The sequence below is a fragment of the Vollenhovia emeryi genome, unplaced genomic scaffold (genome assembly GCF_000949405.1).
Source record: "Vollenhovia emeryi isolate VEMERY1.0 unplaced genomic scaffold, V.emery_V1.0 DF939180.1, whole genome shotgun sequence".
NCBI lineage: Eukaryota > Metazoa > Arthropoda > Insecta > Hymenoptera > Formicidae > Vollenhovia > Vollenhovia emeryi.
Genome location: NW_011967186.1, coordinates 534,432 through 554,718, shown reverse-complemented (window position 1 = coordinate 554,718; position 20,287 = coordinate 534,432). Strand labels below are relative to the sequence as shown.

At 42.0% G+C, this 20,287-nt stretch overlaps 4 protein-coding genes across 7 annotated transcripts in view; 1 reads left to right on the top strand and 3 right to left on the bottom strand.

Annotated features, from left to right (window-relative positions):
- Positions 1-22: 22 nt before the first annotated feature.
- On the bottom strand, positions 23-4,730 carry LOC105563111 (leukotriene A-4 hydrolase-like). Of its 2 annotated transcripts, XM_012014424.1 has the most exons (8): positions 3,389-4,730; positions 2,551-2,986; positions 2,411-2,479; positions 1,838-2,135; positions 1,396-1,682; positions 894-1,160; positions 518-804; positions 23-357 (listed from the first exon to the last, which is right to left on the bottom strand). In XM_012014424.1, exons 2-8 carry the CDS (start codon positions 2,659-2,661, stop codon positions 117-119), a joined length of 1,560 nt encoding a protein of 519 aa, XP_011869814.1. In that variant the 5' UTR covers positions 2,662-2,986; positions 3,389-4,730; the 3' UTR covers positions 23-116. The 2 variants fall into 2 exon arrangements, with proteins under 2 accessions (XP_011869814.1, XP_011869813.1); XM_012014423.1 differs by having other exon boundaries at positions 2,551-4,730.
- Positions 4,731-4,943: 213 nt separating this feature from the next.
- Positions 4,944-15,137, bottom strand: LOC105563110 (C2 domain-containing protein 5). Of its 2 annotated transcripts, none has more exons than XM_012014421.1 (15): positions 14,995-15,137; positions 14,161-14,555; positions 13,921-14,061; positions 13,522-13,738; positions 13,278-13,403; positions 10,318-12,545; positions 9,689-9,841; positions 9,362-9,530; positions 8,386-9,199; positions 7,981-8,301; positions 7,643-7,841; positions 7,301-7,479; positions 7,010-7,135; positions 6,773-6,919; positions 4,944-6,699 (listed from the first exon to the last, which is right to left on the bottom strand). In XM_012014421.1, exons 2-15 carry the CDS (start codon positions 14,525-14,527, stop codon positions 6,613-6,615), a joined length of 5,274 nt encoding a protein of 1,757 aa, XP_011869811.1. In that variant the 5' UTR covers positions 14,528-14,555; positions 14,995-15,137; the 3' UTR covers positions 4,944-6,612. The 2 variants fall into 2 exon arrangements, with proteins under 2 accessions (XP_011869811.1, XP_011869812.1); XM_012014422.1 differs by lacking the exon at positions 14,995-15,137 and adding an exon at positions 14,743-14,964.
- Positions 15,138-15,202: 65 nt separating this feature from the next.
- LOC105563107 (dnaJ homolog subfamily C member 11) lies at positions 15,203-19,234 on the top strand. 2 transcript variants are annotated; one of them, XM_012014417.1, is made up of 8 exons: positions 15,203-15,381; positions 15,726-15,855; positions 16,179-16,422; positions 16,576-16,886; positions 17,015-17,222; positions 17,302-17,863; positions 18,171-18,300; positions 18,374-19,234. In XM_012014417.1, the coding sequence occupies exons 1-8, from the start codon at positions 15,310-15,312 to the stop codon at positions 18,394-18,396; spliced, it is 1,680 nt and encodes a 559-aa protein (XP_011869807.1). In that variant the 5' UTR covers positions 15,203-15,309; the 3' UTR covers positions 18,397-19,234. The 2 variants fall into 2 exon arrangements, with proteins under 2 accessions (XP_011869807.1, XP_011869806.1); XM_012014416.1 differs by having other exon boundaries at positions 15,204-15,381; positions 16,573-16,886.
- A 2-nt stretch (positions 19,235-19,236) lies between these two features.
- The window catches only part of LOC105563108 (uncharacterized protein C1orf50 homolog), a 4,091-nt gene continuing 3,040 nt past the window's right edge, over positions 19,237-20,287 (bottom strand). Inside the window, 5 exon segments of the mRNA XM_012014418.1 lie at positions 19,237-19,546; positions 19,596-19,694; positions 19,696-19,830; positions 19,924-20,036; positions 20,118-20,196. Coding sequence (XP_011869808.1) covers positions 19,259-19,546; positions 19,596-19,694; positions 19,696-19,830; positions 19,924-20,036; positions 20,118-20,181 — 699 coding nt within the window. The 5' untranslated portion in view covers positions 20,182-20,196 and the 3' untranslated portion in view covers positions 19,237-19,258.

Below are 20,287 nucleotides of genomic sequence, written 5' to 3'. Positions count from 1 at the left end.
ATACATATACGCACACATACATAACTTTCGCGTTGTCGGTAAAACAGACAGACTCCAGCATCCCCTTAATGACGCAACAAACTTATTTGGACTTTTTTTGACTTCAGATATTATCTTCAAACGTTTAATTTAACTTGGAGAATGAATTCTAATTCTCTTATGATTTTTGGAGACATTTTCGAATGATTCGTCTCAAACCACATCACCGACAAGTGCCTCATTTCCTTCCATTCGTAAATACAACTCATTATTGAGCAAGCATAATATGGTATACATATGTTATCGGTGGCGAACTGTAAAGCGTCTTGGATAATTCCAGACCATTTACTTTTAATGCACAAGTGCAGCCAAAGAAACCTGCGAAGGAAGCGCGTGTTATGTTTCAATACCGCGGTAGCTTAGTGCAAGGACCAAACATCAGTTTTAAATTGACCAAATATTTGGTTGTATTTGGCCAATGTTTAACCAATGCAATGTACTACTAGGATATCTCCTGAACATAGATGAGCATATTTACCGTATTTCATTATTTCCCACGTTCCCCAAATATGCATATTTTAAAATATGTAACTTGTAGACCGGCAGATATGTAGGGAAGCAATTCAAGTAGCTTAAAAATGTTATTTTGTTAAATTTAGATGCGTTAGATTGCAACTTCGTCACAGAATACAACATTTTTCCTGATTGTTCTGTGATAAACATTTTCGTATCAAAGAAAATATTAATAAGTATTTCGGAGAAAATTTCATGCAATGGTAAATGTTGTCCGACTAACCACATATTCCAATCTACAGAGTTTAACACCTGGTAACAACATAATAAAATTATTCTTTGTTTAATAAAGCAAAATTGCTTGAACTCCGGTTTATTTACACAAAAGAAAAACATGTCACCTGAATTTTATGGTCAAAAACGCGATACAGAAGTTGTTTAAAATGTGCAGTATTTAATATCTGATTTTCATCTCTCCTACACGTTCTATGATAATATTTAAAAAAATTTTTAAAACTTTCATATCCTAAGGCGCATTGTACGTGATTCAAGAGCAAACATCCTTTTTCGTATGGCACGTTATTAATAATTTCGCTGGGCAATGTACCACTCAAATAAGGAACTAACTGTATTTCGTGATTAACATAGATATTGCGGTTTAAATATGTCTGTAATTATAAGGCAGTTTTAGAAAATATTGCATTAGGTACGCAGAAATGCATAGTAACTGCGAGTGCATGGAAAAAGTAAAAAGTACTACTATTAATCTATACATTTATCCAGACAGCACACAATGTTTATAAGATATTAACAAAATATTTGTAAACATTTTATAAACCGTTTGTGCTGTCTGGGAAACACATTCGTTACTGTATTAACATCCAACAAAAATTAATGCTTCACCGTATTTAACACATCCAGTCTCTCTTTTATTTCTAGGTAACCCTCCTGTTCTTCATACCATTTAGTTAGAATTCTCCTATTGATAAACATACTAAAACTTTTAATTAACCACCAAAGTTCAAAATTTTTTATCGAAATTCTACTTGATATCCAGCTCTCGAGAATATTTTGAAGAAGTCGATCAATCTTGGTTTCCTCAGCTATAACTGATGACACGAATATCACATAAGGATATTGTACATCGGGTTCTGGCACGTTTGGTGGAAGCACGAAGACAATAAATGTATCTATACATATTATTCAATAAATATATTAATAATGCAATTCTATCTAATAAATGTTCAGATTGACAATTTCTTAGGACAGAAAATTCATTCTACATACAAATTAAGACCACATTGGTTTAATATATTACAACAAATATATATAAGAGGTATATTACCCGATCTAAGGTTACAACCATAATCTTCAAGTTCTTTAGCAATCTCACTTTTGCGTAAATATGAATTTATCTTACGCAGTGCCAGTGTACATGGCATTAAATATTTTTCTTCAGCCCACAGGTGAAATGCCGGGCGTTTTAACATTCGTCTGTCGTGCAGGTTACCCACTACAAGAATCACCGCATACGATGATATTGGATTCATTTGTTTGAACTTATATGTAGTAATATTGCGTTGAGAATACTTTGTGATCATGGTTCCAAACATTATTACACTAAAACCCAATGGAACTACAATCTAAAAAGAAAAATATATAGTGTATAATAGTAAGAATTGACTAAAGGAGTTCTTCTGTAATTAGTTAAAACTGCAAAGAATATTTAAACTATAATTGAATAATATAATTAAATTATATATAAAAAGTAATAATTCCGAAAGCATCATTACTAATTTATTTTGTATTGTTTTCATTTACTGACAATACCAGTGATAATTATTGAGACTATGTGGCAATTACAATGAAAATATATCCAAAGGTATGTTATAAGTTATAACTGTATTCTAAATCTTACAGTAGCTGTGAAGGTGAACAGGTGTGATGGGGTGTCTTGGCATGGAAATATACCTCTGGCAAATGTAAGCTGGAACATTCGAATCATAAGTACTATGCACTTTAGTGGAAAAAAAACAGTATTAATCAGGTATAACTCACCTTGCTCCTAGATATCAATAGGGGATGTTTACCATCGGAAGTTTGATTAGGTTTTAACCAATACAATGCAGGAGTAGTTGGATCTGTTTTATATTCAATCTGAACATACATTGGACTTTCACAATTATTGGGTAGATTAATAGTAAATTTATATCCAAAACCATTCCATTCTCCAATGAAATACTCTAATTGTTCTGCGGTGTAAAAATTCGTAACACTTGATACTTCTAGGCCGTAGCTATCTAAAATCTACTTGTTCGACATTACACATTAATGGTAATTTAAAAAGTACTTACAAATAAAGAGGGATCTTTACTCACTAGTTCGTGATGGTTGTGATTCTTGCGTTGTACTGTTAGTACTGCCGTGCCATGAATAACGGTATTAACAAAATCCACATGGAAATCCAAGGAAATATGAGTTACAGCACAGATGTCTAATAAATAAAAACTTATAAATATTGGAAAATATCCACTTAAATATTTAGTCTATAAGTAATAAACGCAAGTACACGAAGAAGTTGAATATTACGAATAAAGATCTAATATGCACAGGATTGCATTTATGGTGCAAACATTGGTATGCTCTGTTTAACATATATTTCTTGTATGTAAGGAATCACGTAGAATGCTACAAGTCGTGAAAGAATAATTTAATTTAAAATATTGAATTATTAAACACCTGGAGATACATGCGACTGTGTTGTCTTCAAACATGCCAGTAAATAACTTAAATGTAGCCAATAGTCGCGTTATATTTCTGAGAGATAGATAGAAAATAAATTTTTACCCGTAATATTATTTAAAATTATTCTCAGTTAATTGAGTAATTAAAATACCTGGTCTGGCATAAGAATGCGGGTCGTTTGGAGACAGAGCCATTGTTAAGTCTATGCAAATCTTTGTAAGTAACTATCGACGATAGAACCTTAAGTGTCACTGATTTTATTTTCAGGAGCCTACGCGTACGTTTTCCTTCCTTATTCTATAACCTACTGTGCTATCTCTTACCATCCTGTCCCCTATTTGCCACGTTTATGTTTTTGAGTGTTTATATTATTTTGTTTATTAAAGTGTCGAATATTGAAAATTGTTATGTCTTGTATATGTCATATATAGATGGTTGGCTACGTTGTTAAAATCAATTTCGAACGACGATTTTATTTATTTCAATTGATATGCATATCATACTTCGTATTACGAGTACACTTTTTCTATTTTGCGTAAAACTTATTTCTCATGTTTTTCTAATTCAGAAAAAATATAATTTAATTGAAGTTTACATGTCGGCATCTAAAAGCTTATTAAATTTTCTTGATAATAAGCTTGTAGTTACAAGATATAATAGCTTATTATCAAGAAAATTTAATGCACAATTGTGCATATAGGTTTCCGCCGGCAATTACCAGAAATGTATTCGATATCTTATTCACAGTAACTCTTCTTTATACACGTACCATAATATAAAACGTACTCGGATTAAAAAGAATCCGCGAGAAAAACGTTCGTATATACATAAGTACATATCTCTTTAATTTTACTAGTAAATATGTTTTGTTACAACTAATAAAGATCGAATCTTTTAAATGACAGTTGAAATTGCTACTGATTAAACTTGTATAAAAGAATTAACATTTGTGGTTACTTTTCCAATATTCGATATAAATATGTCATAACAATTCAGCCATAGAATTAATTTTAATCCTTTGTACTGTACCTCTTTCAATTATTATATACAAAAATTTTGGTGAACAATCATATATTCAGATGGTTGGTTACGTTTTTAAAATCAACTTCGCACAAGGACTTTGTTCGTTTTAATTGATATGCATAGGATTTATACTATGATATACAAGGCAATTTCTAAATATCAAATACACTTTTAACATTTAATTAGGAATTATGCTGTATATTCAAGTAAAATGATCTTCATGGTAGTGCAACAAAGTGAAGCTATTAGGGTTATTCGTGACGATTTAATATTCTTCATTTAGGCCGGTTCAGAAGTTTACCCGAAAACAATCGTTCGGTGCCAACGTAACTCGGACTATCAGATTTGTATTTATTTCACTGTAATGTCTTCTAACATTACTTATTATAATGTCTTGCAACGAAAATGTATCTTAGAACGATGACATTTAAATACAACTGTTTAAAATATTGGAAAAATATGCAAGGTCGCATTTGCCATTTGTGATTTTACTTTCAAATTAAAAATCAAACATTTAAATATTAAAAAGTCAATTTTTAACGAAAAATATTTATTCCTTGAAATGTTACATAAGTTGATAAAATTTATGAAATAAAAGATGAAAGATGTAGTCGTTGGCCACATATAGGTATGGGTAAATAAGTTTTTACAGTTCAGACAAAATAACGTAAAATAAGGTTAAATATTTTTAAATATAATTTAATATAATGACAACAAAAATATATGATGACATTTTGACTAGAGTTTCATCATCCGAATGGACATTTCGTTTCACATTTAAGTCGTAGACTTTTCTTTAGATTAGGTTAAAATGAGGTTAACATAAGATACAACATTTACAAATTATGTGTTCAGACAATATTAGATATATAGAAATCTTTATCTTGATACTTAAATCGTAAATTGTAATAACATTTGACCACAATTCGATATGATTGATTGTATTGTGACTCTCGTGACGAATGCATGATTTATTCGAGTACAAATGCAATAAATAACATTCATTCTATGACTTAACTTTGAATATACACATTCAAGCAATTTCTCCATTATTGGTGTTCCCTATTTTTCTATAAATAACATTGAAAAAATACTTATTAGCACGTGTTCTTATTAATACGTGTTAATAACGTGTTTTTTTTTCAGAATTATATGTGACCAATAATTGGAAAAATTGGAAACGCCAAATAAGTGTTATTATTTCATTATATCATTCGTACTAGCAAACTGAAAAATATAAGTCTTTAAATAATGTCTTATAAAGTATTCACCTTTTATATTAATACTTGCTTTAAGTATTAGCACAAACAAAAACAAATTATCTGAGGATGATCTAAAAACCGTTTTATATTTATATCTTTAAGACAATTTTGACTTCTTATTAATTTGATCGATTTTCAATCGAAACTTGAAACCCGCGGTTACGTTAAGTCTATCAGTTATTCTTTGTGCCATGCAGTGTATATTTTATACACTTGTCGCACAATTTTAAAGGCACCTAGTTACAAAAACTATATTGATTTCTGAAAAATTACTTCGTTTAATATCCTGCAGCATTTAACATAATTGTATCATTCTTTATATTTAATTTTATATTTTCTTCAATTTTTTAAAGCTCTCGAAAGAAAAAAATGAGTATTCTACAGATTAATATTTTATCAATATTCGATTTAAGTAATCTCTTATTTATAGTGCAAGCGGCAAAGAAAAATGAAGTTTTATATTCCTATAGATTCTACATAGATAAAATCATTAGTTTAATTTAACTTTTTACGTGTAGAAACCTTGTTTTTTCGATTGTACTATCAATAACAGAGTACTTTGGTATAATTGAGTATTAAATTATAAGAAATTGATAGTAACATACATTGTACAACAGCAGGGCTATTTGATACAAGATATTTCTTTGTGAAACATATATCTCTTTATGAGATATATGTATGTATGTATATACACATATGTGCATTTAGTCACTAAAATTAATAAATATTAAATCATCTAAATTGTAGTCACACAGTAGTTTTTAAATATACAAGGTATTTTTTTAATCTATAACAATAGGCTGATATATCTTTGTCACACTTCATTACATTCTATTGTCTTAATTCATAAAGAAAGTAACGGTTTAAATTAAGTTTCGAATCTGTATCTTTGTAAAATAAATTATTAAATTACAATATAACAATTGCTACGACGAAACATCTTGAGCTTAGGCACAGTGCCTGTAAAGTCTCACAAAATCATGATTCACAGTTTTATCTATAAGAGCAAATTTCATACCAACATATATTTAATCATTAATTGCTATTGTTAAATAGTTGTTCATGGCGGCGCCGAATGTGGAGGTTGGGGTCAGCAATTTGAAACAGCACTGTGCTTCTCATCCGCGTAATAAGATACTGTTACAACATCGCCACCCACATTAATGAGGCATTGACCCTGGAAACAGATTTTTTTTAAATAAAATATACAAGCATATATGCACGCAAGTAAAATAGTGTTTTTCACTTACTTGATTTTTATGAGGGCTGTGAAGAAGCACACACTGCGTCATAAAGAACGCCACCATAGCGTTACCGCCTAACGCCGTAATGTGCGCGCGAACAATTGCCAGAACTTCCATTACGAAACTGTGAGTGAAACCACTCAATCCACCATTCTGTAATATATTGTCGTCAGGATTGTTATAGTTGAATTCTTAACAGCCCATTGAGAATAATCGTCAATTGTGAACTCTACAGAAACTCACCTCTCGTATCGATGTACTTTCTCGAATGAAAAAGAAATTAAGGTTGCCTTGATACCTCTCTATTCTTCCACCCGGTAGATAAGATAAAGGCGTTATATCTACGCCATATCTTCCTTTCAAAGGCACCTTTAATCAATTGAGATATAAAGAAAAATCCTTACATTTTGTTACGCTCAGCATTTAATTAAAAGTTTAAAGATGTAAGTGTTGAAAGTATCAGGAAACGTTAATAACAACAAATGCAAATACTAAATTCTATATATAGATAATTTTTTTAAGAAAAATTCTTACATGTTTACGTCTATGAGTAGTGAATGACTTTAGACGTAAAGGTGAGCGTGGTCTTGGCTTTTGTACAGGGGTACTACTTAAAGTCGCGGGATTTCCTACACAAGTTCGTGTTGCATTGTCGGATGGAACACTGTTTTCAATATGATCCTCATCTAGGCTGAATATCATGTCACTATCGTCTGGCAGAAGAAATAAAAGAATTAATGTCTTTCCTTCAAAATGGATGACGTTAGACGCTCAGCTAATAAAACTGTGGTCGTGGATTGTAATATTAAATCCGGTAATAATTTCCAATAAAAATGTTAATGTAACTTGCAAACAGAATTGCTTCAGAGAAATTACCTGATTTTCTCACTTGATCCTTGCTTAAAGAACGACACACAATTTTCCTCTTATATTTATTCGCATTCAAGGGCTCTCCTAAGCCAAGCGCCATACCAACGACAGTCAATTGTATCTCATCTTGTTCGGGTAATCCTACTTTGAACTGCATATCGCACAGTGCGCAGGGAACCATTCTTCTTAATTTGAAATACAGGGACTAAAATTAAGCTTTAATAAAATGGAAATATTTTCTTTTCGCGAAGTATACTTTCAATCACAAGTGAAAGTACGTGAAGGAACGTGCTGCGAAGTAAAGGCATTTCTTAACGAAACATTTTAGAGATGGAAACTCGTACCTGAAGTAATCTGGCGAAATATTTTGATGGCATCGATGCGAATTGTACCATAGGAATTTTGGCCCTTGAGATTTGTGTGAACATTTGTAAATTTCTGACGATCTCTAAATCTTCGAGGCCGGGTATCGTCTGCGTATTAACAACGTGGAAATCGTCGGGTGGTCTGTTGTCCATTAACGACGATATCCGGTCCATATCCTCGATGTCGTCCACTTCCAAGACACACGCGTCGCGAGTACCCAATCCAAGATCGAGTTCCGGCAGATCCTCGTCTGACTCGTCTGTATCGGAAGTACTCGGAATGCGTCCGTTTTCGACTTCCTACAATCGCGTCACGATTATAATTAACGATCAAACCCGAGGGCGATAGTCGCTGAAATGAAAACGGTGCTAAGTCCCACGTACGTTGACTCCGATAGGTTTCAGACGGTAAAACTCTCTATTCCTCTTCACTGTTTCCACGATAGACTTTTGCATTTCCCCCAATTGCTCCTCGTTGTGCCACGAATTGCCGGACGCTATTTGCGGGATGGTGGGCGGCGGTAGAGCCGTCAGGTAAACCGCGGTGCCTACCGCCATGCCGATTATGAATCGTTCCCCTACGGAAACCTGCAACCTGAGGCCGAACACCGCGTTCATGCCCTTGATCTTGAGCTTATTCAACAATAAGCTGTGCAGTTCGTATTCCAAGAACGGCAGGCAATCGGATATCTCCTTCGCGTTCAGCTCGCCCCGCAGGTCCTTCTTGCTCTTGCACACGGTCGCTTGGATGAAGCAACCCCTCCCGGTCGTCGGTATATTCGCGGGCACTTCTATAGTGGTGAACATCACGTCTGGGACTTTGGCACGCTTGCATATGGCACACTTGGACACGTTGACTCTAAATGGCACACTAGTCTCGCTGTAAGGGAGATGGCACAGGTTGCATCGCAACTGAGACGACTGGCCGCAGAGGCCCTCGTGATCGTTGCTCTCGGAAGAGTGCTTGCACACCTTCCCGTTCTGTCGTTCCGAGTGAGTCGCGATGGACGCGTCGCTGTCAATCCTCTCCGCCGCCTTCATCGCCACGGACTTCTGCTGGCCCTTTTCCGAATCCACGGCAGCCGCGGGCACGCTCTGCTGAAGTTTATTCAGAACGACACCGTCCGGATCTTGGCCGGAATTATGAAAATTTATGACTGCCGCGGTACCGGAAGCACTCAGCACGCAAACATCGTCGCTGTAGAGAAATTATTGCGTGCACAGTGTTCATATGTTATTAATACGACAGGATACCAAGAGGCAGTAAAAACTTACGCAAGAGGTTTGCTTTACAAAAAAAAAATACTAATGTCTCGTGGCAGCATCGACAAATGCTGCATGCAAACATGAAGGCTCTTACCATATACTAGTCTCTTCTTTGTATCCTATAACGACGTTACAGGCTAACGCTCTCGCGTGAGATCTAACTTCCATCCTAATTTCGGTCCACCACGAGTCACGACCCTCCGGCTCCTCGAGATTACTTATCCTTTCGAGCAACTTGACCGACTTCGAGCTCACCAGACCACCTGTCCCAATCGTTAACATAAATCAGCTTGTCGTAGCATTCGACTTGCGCGAAGCTTTGCATTTTGAACAAATCGACCGTGTTTAATTATCGTCAAAAGGGACTGGATAACGGCCTCGCGTCGAGGTGACCTTGGAGACGAATAGTAAGCTCAATTACCTATATGTAATATAAAGCCAGGTGGATAATGTTGCATAGTGATGAATGGATACTCTAGCATTTCCAGCGTGTCCTGGTTCATAGGTCTGACCACCGCAGTCGGTGTCCTCAAGGGTCCCGCTATCGATCTATCACTGCTACCGAGAGAGTTACCTGAGACACAATGTAATCTTCTCATTTCTCCATCGCGCCTTTCAATCAAATCGTCAGAACTAAATCCTAAACGTCAGCAATATACAGGGTGAGGAAAAAATGTGGAAACCCCAAATTTTTTTTAAAAACTATGCATTTTAGAGACAAATGTTTGAGACAAAAGTGAACAACTTTTGTCTGAAACTTTTTTATTTGTCTAATATTTTTTTAAATATTCAAAGAAAACTTGGCAACTTTTTCAATAATCATCATATCTCGATAACTGTTTATCGCGAGGAGAAATGATACAGGACTTTTTGACTTGATCTGGTTGTCAAGAATATGCTGTTGCAATGGTACTCCAACTTTGGTAAACATTTGTGTACACATCTCCTTGGAGTTTTCATGCATACACAATGAGAGGAGAAGATACGATTTTACGTGCGAACGACAGTGGTCGTTGCGTAGTCTCTTGTGCGCTCGGTGGAGCAGCTCACCTTTAGGGGTAACGCTCAGATCGGAGTCGCTCGATCTCCGGTGAAGCGGCACGTTGGCGAGCGTCTTGGTTGCCGGCGACTGGGACATTTTCGTAGTCACCGTGGAGGAAACAGCCGGAAGCGGGCAGGACGGACTGACCGACGCCTCATCTTGCTGCCTAAGATCGGGAGAAGGACGGGACACACGCGAGTTGTAAGTCATATTAGCATTGTTAGTGGGCATAGCGCAATCAATATGACGCGATGTTCTCCCTAGATTACAGACGCTACTGGCTGATACCGCGCCGGGTTCGCCGCAGTCGCTCCTCGGCGACTTCCTCGGCGAGGACCGGGACGAGCGGTCGCGCGGACGGTAGGCGGCGGGGGACGGGGACACGCGCGCGGTGCGATCGGTTAAGCTGACAAGGGAGGAGCCGCAGGAGCGGGAGGTGGCGTGGAGGATCGGACGCCGACCCGAGGAGAGGCACTCGGGGATCGAGCGGACGCGAGGAACGCGAAGAAGAGCGTCTTGCTCGCGGCGCTTGTGCGACGCGCGTCTCCTCACGGACGCGCCGCGGGAAGGAAACTTGTCAGATGGATTCCCCGGCTTCCCTGGGCCCTTGCGGTACGTTCTCCCTTCGCGCCTCCTCTTCAGCGATACGATTCTCATGCTGTGGCGCGCGGACACCATCAACTTCGTGTCTATCAGTCTCATCAGATCGCGCATATACCTCCGTCTCTCGATGGTCGCCACCGCGCGAGCTTCCTCGTTCGACAGGCTGGACTCTGTCGTAGCGCGAGGTAAACTGGTCGACGGATCGTTTCTCTCCTGGTCCACGTTCGCGCGATCTCCCGGGCCTGCGGGAGACGGGGACTCGACTCGCGCCGACCTGCCGTCCTGTCGATGAGCGGACTGCCTGCGCTCCCGAAACAAATCTCGCTCGTGCTTCGTCAGGTGTACGCGACGCGCTTCGAGAATCGACGATCCGGATGTAGCACTGCCGCGCTGCTCAGCTTTCTCCAAGCTCGGCGTTTGACACTCGTTCCCGGAAGTGTCGGGTGCCCGGCTCACGCCGTCAATCTCTCGTTTATCAGATAAACGAGTTAATTTTGCAGCGGAGAAGTCGTCGGGTCGACTTTCGTTGTCCGACAGTCCGGACGTGTCCGAGTCGGTGCTCTCCCGCGCGTCCACGGTGATGATGGGGATCGCGGCACTTGGCGCCACGGCGTCTTCCGTGCTCGCCAAATTCGGGTCTGACGGCGGACGATTCGCCGCCACGTCCGAGTCCATCTGCAACGTGGAGTCCGTGCAGCTCTCCGCGCTCGAGTGCGCGATGGGCATCCTCTCCTGGAGACTCGACGAGTCCTCCTTGTCGGAGTCTCGGTCGACCGAGTATCTCGAGTCGTCCAAGATGTTGTAGCTGGCGGTGTCCTCCGACGACTCGTCGCCCGTGGAATTGTCCTCGTCGAGGGAGGACGTCTCGGTTTCATCGATCAAGGACGCGACGTCCTGCTTCCGCCCTTCCTCCTGGGCGCCGTTGTCCGCCGCACTCTCGCCAGGATGTTCTCTGCAGCGTGTCTCTGTCTTCGCCTCCTCGCTGGCTTGTCCGTCACTGGGGAATGTCGAAATAGGATCGGTATTCCCGATACTTTCCAGAGGCATGGTCTGTATTGCTCCGATGAGTAACGCGGCCATTATCTTACCGGTGGTCTTGCCTTCTTTGAGATTCCGCTCCTTCTTAGGATTCACGGCGACCCGATCGGCGTCGGAATCGCGCTCGGACTCCGCTGTAAAGCGACCCTCCTCGCCGACCGAATGAAATTTACTGCGTAGGTGCTTGATTTGCTTGGAGAGACGACCTCTCGACTCCTTCTTCACGTCCTCCGGCGTCAGCATGGTACGTACAGATCTCACCGTCTCGTCCATTAAACTGCGGCTGATTTCCGGAGATGGCGTGAGGTCCGAGCCGCTGGACGCGGTTACCCTTAGATTCAACATGCTCGACGTGTTGGACCGTAAAAACGGGATGCGCTTGGCACGTTTCCTTCGCGCTCCGGCGGCGTATCCAGGAGCAGCGGGCAGCCTCGCGGCGCGTTCCAGGCGCGTTAGGGACGACGAGGACCGCGCGTAAAACGAGAGGTTGCGAATGGGATGCGGAGCGGGAACGGAAATGGGGATGAACGGCGCGCTGTCGTCGGCGTAACGTTCCGTTCGCGCTATCGTGCGTGAGGAAAGCGCGAATGCGATTCTATGCAGACGCACGGGGGTAGGGAAGAAGAAGAAAAGCATCCATTAATCTTCGTGTAACTCCCTAGAAAAGTACGGTGCAATTAAAAACAACTGTGAAACGGACGATCTCTGACTTCGAGCGACCGGGAAGGGGTATAATTTACAAGCTACATTCGCTGAGAAGTAGAGACAGTATAACCGAGTTCAAAGAGAAAACGTTTTAAAACCGCGAAACGCAAGGCTGCTTTTATTACACGAAAAGGACTGAATCGTATCGATGAATATGAAACAAATATTTCATTTGGGTGTCAATTGAAACGAAATGTCTTATTCGAGTGTCAATTCAGATAACAGCGTTTTATCAACGACGCTAAGCAATTTGACTCGGGTCTATTCGTGACACCGAAACAAAAAGTAATCGTCACCTAATTGCTCTCCGCAAATTGGATTAATACGCCCAGTAAATTCAGGTCGCCCATATCTATCTACCGTAAATTATTTTCAGCCGCAGAATAGAGTGGCTCAGCCGTAAAATAGAAATGGCTATATTTCCTTGTACGAAATTCTCGAAATAGCTCGTTCGCGGGCGCCAACTTTATCGTGGATTATGCGAGTTGGCGACACCTATTTAATTGGCTCGCACGATGCCAGACGCAATTGCGCGACAATCTACCGTTCGGCCATTTATGACCGAATTACGTTTCGACAAGAACTGCCCAATAATCCACAATTGGCTGTGCAATACACTTACTCCTCGATATTGACGCTGTCGCAGGGAAAGCCGAGGACGTCGTGCAATTTGACGAGCGTCACCGCTGTGCCTATACCTCTGGCAACGATACCGGACTCGCCTTCCAGATCAAAGTTTTGTAGATACCTGATGTCAAAATATATGAAGAATTAGGAAATGAAATAACGAGCATGCATCCTAGATACCTAATGGAGCGTAGTGTTACGAAATAACCGAAGGTTTTCTCCTAGGAGAACAAATTTACCCAATCACAGCATTTCCACCGAGATCCAGCGCTTTCAGTCCGATCTTCCTCTGGACTTCTCCGCTCAGTTTAAAAAACATAGTCTGCCGTGCCTCGTTCGACGCTCTAGGCGTTCTTATTTTGTCGATCCACTTGTATTCTGGATCATCGCTGACTACAAGCTCTTCCACGAATCCATGTATCATTTGCGCATGATATCCGTACGGTATATTAGGTGCTAAAATGTACCCCGAGTTACTACAGATCTCTCGAAGCACCTACTTTAGTGAGCCTACATAAGTAATCTGGCCGTTGAGCTCGACGCCCAAATTACTCACGCAAGCTCACCAGAGGAGGCGTTTATTTTGTGCGACGCCAAATCTTTCCCCGGGCACTGGCGCAGGAATGAAATGTGCTTACAGTAAAAAAATTGCACTCCACAGGACGACTGTCTGAACTTGTTAAAATCGGAGAAGAGCTCCACCTTAATGATAATATTAACTTCGCCGCGTATGCCGTGCATCGTGTCGAACACAGGTATCCATCCGGTCATAACCGAGCCTGCGGGCAGAAAGTGCGGGGGCACAGAGAGTAGTACGTTTGAGCAGTGGGCAAAATGTAGAATAAATATCCCGCGTGTCAAGTTGCACGTGTGTTCACCTTGTGAGCCAGCGCCGGTGTTCATAGTCGCCTCCAGGGTCCAAATGTTCTTCACGGGGGGCAGCATACCGGGCAGCAACAGCGGATTGAGATTTACGTAAACCTTGCCTATCGCATCGTTGGCGGAGTAGGTGTCGTGGTCCATCAGTCTGATCTGCAACGGCTCGTCCTGCAGCTCCGCGTCGTCGACCTCGAACCTGTACCACTCCGAGTTCCACTGCGGATTCAGCGACTTCCGGCACACGTCCGTCTTATAGGTGATATTGCCGAACTTGAGCTCCACGTAGGCGTCCGTCGTGTCGCCGGAGCGGTCCATCACCGGCAGGTTGCGGCCCGCCAGTATCTTCACCTTTATCTTCCCGGGCATCCTGCGGCTGTCGCGCTCAACGAGCGGTCTCCACATGCAAACAGATTCACAATTACTTGGCCATGCTGGCGCAAAGAGATATACGTGCTCACGATACTCAGATAACGCGTGTGCGGAGATTACAGTGCACAGATACATATCTGCCGTAGCTCGCAGTGTATACAGACATATAATCGCGATATAAACGTACACTTATATATTCGCGTTAAACATACTATATAGAATACGTATCTGCAAATGCACGTCTAATCGTCGGCGTGCGCCAATCGGTACGTTACGTTTACGCTCATCTTACGGACAACTTTTCGCGCCTCGGCTAATTCTGCCGCGGTTTCACGCGGACCCTAATGAGGCTCGAGGAGTATTCGGAGGCTCGGTTAAGACCGGACGCCAGGTTAAGACGTGTCGCGGCGGCGTAGCGGAGGATCCGCCGCGACTCGCGGCGCCCAGCGACGTTGTTCGCTCACCACGTTCCGCATTTAGCTCGACGGTGACACTTGGCGGGTGACTCAGTTTAACGAGCAGTTTGTCAACGCGTGCGATCACATCTTCCCCGATTTTCTCTCGCCCCGCGCGCGCGAGCCCGCTCTCCCTTCTTTCCCCCCCGTCGGCAACCGCGCATCCGGTTCTTAGCACGCGGGCAGCGCGGCGCCATCTGGCGGCGGCCCGGGGGAACCGGCCCGTCCTACCGGCCCGCTGTTGTCCCGTCGCGCTGCCCGTAACCTATAAAAAGCTGGGACGGAGGAACTCGGGCGGCTCGTGGCCAGCGGAGGACTTTTAAAATGGACGACGAGAGCGACCAGGAGACCACGATCGAGGACGACTACTACACGTTCCTGAACATCCCGAGAAATGTGAGAACGTGCTCCGCGATTTCCCCGTCGCCCGGTTTTTCCCCCCGGAGGAGGGGGCGCAGAGCCCGGGCTCTTGCAGGCTGACGTAACGGGGAGCCCCGGGTGGGTGTCCCGCGTTCCTCCGCGACCGACGCGAGGAACCGCGGACGGGACGAGCCGGCACGCCGACGCCCGGCCCTCGCTCGCTTCCCGCGACCAGAGAATCCCTCGTCGTGGAACGCGAATCCGCTCGGTTCTCGCGTCGCGCGCGACCGGTCGTCGCATCGGGTCCGAGCCCCCCCCCCCCAGGTCTTTTCTCTCATAAAAGCCGCCCCCCGCTGCAACGACACCCTCTGACGTTCCAGGCCAGTCCCGAGGACATCAGCAATGCGTACCGCAGGCTCAGTAGACTCTACCATCCGGACAAGCACACGGAGCCGACGCTCAAGAGGGAAGCGGAGATACTTTTCAATCGCACGAAGAAGGCTTACGAAGGTATCGCAACGCACCGCTGACACGTGGGTGCGCGTTCGCGCGTCAGAGGGCTACTGGTGCTTTGGAGCAATTCTTTTCGAACCCAGCTACCACAGTGCTCACACGTACACATATTATCTTAGAACTCGACTCTGTCTTATTCGACGACGACGACTGACTTGGTTTCACTCGAAAAGGACCCAAAAGAATGGGGTCGAAACGTTGTGTGTAATAAACTAATTGAATAACTATAAATTCTTTATCCCGGATAATTTCAATTGTACGCCATGATTAATTCGTACGATTGCGGAGGCGAATTACGAATCTAATGCTCGGTATTGCAGTGTTGAACGATCCGCATCAGAGGGCGATTTACGACTCGCTGGGAATCCGTGGGCTACAGACGGAAGGATGGGAGATTGTGCAGCGCACGAAAACGCCTCAGGAGATACGCGAGGAGTACGAGAGGCTGGCGAGGGAGCGGGAGGAGAGGCGGCTGCAGCAGCACACCAACCCCAAAGGCACTGTAACGGTAAACATCAATGCCACCGATCTTTTCAGTAAATACGATGAAGATTACAACGATGGGTAAGATCGATCAATCTAAATTACTACGATAAGACGTCAAATCTATGCTAAGACAGTAGAGAGCTAGCTCGACGATGAGACTCAATCGTTAGATTAACAAGTCGAAAGCTACAATTGCCCGATTGGAAAGTTATGGGACTGAAATTTCAGCAGCGGGCTGTTCTCGTGCATCGAAGTCAGCGGGATGTCGTTCGCGCAATCTATCGAAGCGCCGCTCACCCTCAGGGACACCGTGACTATGTCCGGTCAGCTAGGGACCCAGAACGGCACGGGTTCCGGGTCCATCAATGTCTCGGCGAAGCGGCTGATATCTTCGAAGGGTTGGGTCGAGGTCGAGGTCGGGGCTGGCAACGGCCCGACGTTCTCCCTCAAGGCGTTCCGCACGTTGACAAAACGGTTGTTTTGCGACGGGGCGGCGATACTGCAATTCACCGCGCACGGCGTGAAAGCTGGCTACGTTGGGAGTACGTTCACTTGCGGTTCTCATAGTATAATTGTAACCGTGTAATTCTTAGTTTCTTATATCGTTCACATTTGCTTAACCCGTTGAGAGAGATACGACGTTGAATGAGATTGTTTTACCTATTCGCAGCTCTTGCGATGCAATTGGATAAGCATACGGTGGGATACCTCACGTACAGAGCTGGCATTCAAGACGCCATGAGCACCATGATTGTGAGAGACACGTCTCGATCGTACACGGCGTTTTCTATACATTTCGGACTCCTACATTCTTTCGTCAGTCTCAACTACACGTATAAGATGGAAGAGAAGCAACTCAAGCTACGTGGTAGTGTCAAGTTGGTACCATTGACTTTATCTTCATTCTATCAACATCAATAATTGACCGTGCATTAATTTCTTCCGCGTGATTTACAGAGCCGGAACGTTTGGTGCATTTCTCGAATACGGCGCGGAGAAGAAGGTCTCCAAACATAGCTCGGTCTCGGCGGCTGTACGCATCGGCGTCCCAACTGGCGTCACGTTGAAACTTAGACTGAGCCGCGCTTCGCAGGCGTACACGTTCCCTATCCATCTGTGCGACGAGGTTCTTCCAGCTCCGGTCTTTTACGCCACCGTGGCACCTATAATAACTTGGACGGTCATTAAGAAGCTCATAATCGACCCCGTCGTGAAGGAGCGAACAGAACGCGAGAAGGAGAAACAGAGAGAGTTGAACAAGTCCAGAATGATGGAGAAGCAGAGGGAAGCCAAGGCGGCCACCGAACTGATGAAGGAAACAGTCAGCAGGATAAGATCCGAGGAGGAATCCAAGAAAGGACTAATTATTACCAAAGCATTGTACGGTCGATTCGTTTATCCTCAACAGGATCGAGCTGCTACGGAGGAGGGCGGACACAGAGATGAAGTGATAGACGTAACGATTCCTTTGCAATGTTTAGTCAAGGATTCCAAACTGATCCTTCACAAGGCATCCAAGGTGCGCTCTTAACTGTATCTCGTCTCTTGTTCAAGGGTCTTTGATGCTCTTAAATGTTTTCCTTTTTGTCAAGATTTTATCTTTCGCACTCTCATATTTTTAATTTTACACAATTGAGATGCAATATTATTCTTTATTACTCTCAAAATAAATCACAATTACTCTTTCGCTTCAAATTTTTTCAAAACTTTGTAATCAATATCTTAAAATAAACTCGAGTACTTGTGGAGTGAAGATCGAAACACAAAAATTGAAGTAGCATTTGCAAACTGTATGAAAAATAAATATTGTTTTGATGCTGTTGCAGAGCCAACTACCTGGATTTTATGATCCATGTGTGGGAGAAGACAAGCAGCTTTTAGTACAGTATCTCTTCCATACTCAAACTCATGAATGCGTTATACAGGATGATGCGCCTCTTAGGATACCAGTCTCATGTAAGAATTTACTTGTCTGTTGCAAACACATTTGTATTCATTGATTAGCTAATGTGCCATTGACGTGTTTCAGCACACAAAGTAAACACCACTTGACATACAGATTCAACATTGAAACCAAGAACCAGTCGTCGCAGTTCCCGCCAATGATCAGCGTTATTTTGGTGTAGATTTGTTCATTTTTACAGGTTTAATTTTACATAAAGGATAAAAAGAAATACCAAGTGTTCGTTGATCCTTAAGCTTTGTACATTAATGTCATTCTCAGTAATATTTTACTATTTGAAAATTCTAGTGATATTTTTAATATATTAAGTATTTCGCGGTTTTTCTCGAGAACAGTATAAAAGTATAGAAAAGAATTAATCCTACATAGATTCAGCTCCGTTGTGCTCGTGAAATGGTTTTAGTCGTCGGACGTACCAAAATACACTATCATTTCGCTAATCGACATCGTATTCCAAAGACTTTAGAAAGAGCAAAACTCAACCCAAACGCAAACTATTTACTGCCCCTAGAAATGTAATGTTATACACACATACCACTCTGAAATAGCCAATGTATTTTAATTCCAAGGATCTCTGAGCAGTCATCTAAAGATCGTCGCGATTAAAATCAGCCATAGCTGCATACGTATGCAGAGAAAGACATTTGTTAATTGCACAACCGATCACTGGATTTACACCGGAGTTAAAGTATTAGCGTACGCGATTTACTCCTGTACAAAATAGATATCGTATCAGACGATGAGGTGTATATAATTATATACATAACTTGGAGAAAAATTATGTATATAATTTATAATAATATAAAACAGATATCTATATATCCATCTATTCTATATACCTATGTGAAAAATATTTGTATGTATATTTACAAGTAGGGACTATAAATAGCTCGATATTATATCACGAAATAAAGTTGCTTGTTGAGTTACACTGCGAGGATGCTTAATAAGTTAGTTTGGTAGTGCCGCTAGATCTTTCTTGATCAACATGCCGCGTTCCCATCTTACACTTTTTTCACAACTTGGCTGTAACACAACAAATTCACTTGGTTGCATCACGTGCTGGTTACTTACATAATGTGACTGCTCGTAACTGAGTGTCTTGGGAGATGTGGGTCGCCAGAACCTTTTTAATTCCTCGTTCTTTGCCACCAATTGGGATGCCGGGGTCCACGTACGCTCCCATTCCATTCTATAGGAATCGATGTATACCTGCCACGAAGTCGTATCGCCCCAATCCTGTACGGAAAAATAGAACTAATTAGATAATTACGAAGGTATTATTTACCTTCGGGCTGAGCATAGAAAAATAACGCTGTCCCGAGTGCCGTTTATACAAGTGACCAGGCTGCTTCACAAAGTTGCAACGCACATTATGCAGATCGATATTACGTATCCTTGTTGCTCTTTTCCATGATAAACTCATCTATGCCCAACTCTTCTTTCAGCTTCTCCAAGAACGTCATTTGTTGTGCAATCAATTCCACCTTGTCGAGTGTACTGCAATTTATACGGTAGTTCGCCTGTGTATAAAAAAATATGTATTAATTAGGAAATATATAGTATAAGATCATATATTATAATTTAATTATAAACATTGTGCAGGTTTATATTGCCTTTTCAACTTCAGTAACCAACGTCAGTAGATCCTGTTGGCTTGGCGTCGCCACCGCGTTCGGATTGACCAGGAAGTTACCTTGCGGCACGGAATTTTTTTCCACTAGTACTCCTTCAATGAAAAAAAACGTTCATTATTAAGTAAATATTATCACAGCACTCAAATTTATCGATTGTCACAGATCATAGATACCTTCGTTCTCAAATGCATCTTCCCAGTAGTCGTCTTTCACGTCCATCGCGCAGTAATCGCCCATTGTCATTCAACTCAACTGGAAGCAAATTATATTCTATTATTACAGATTGTTCCTAAAATTTGATATCCTATTTGGAAAATTACAAACTTTACTTTCTTTTTTTATT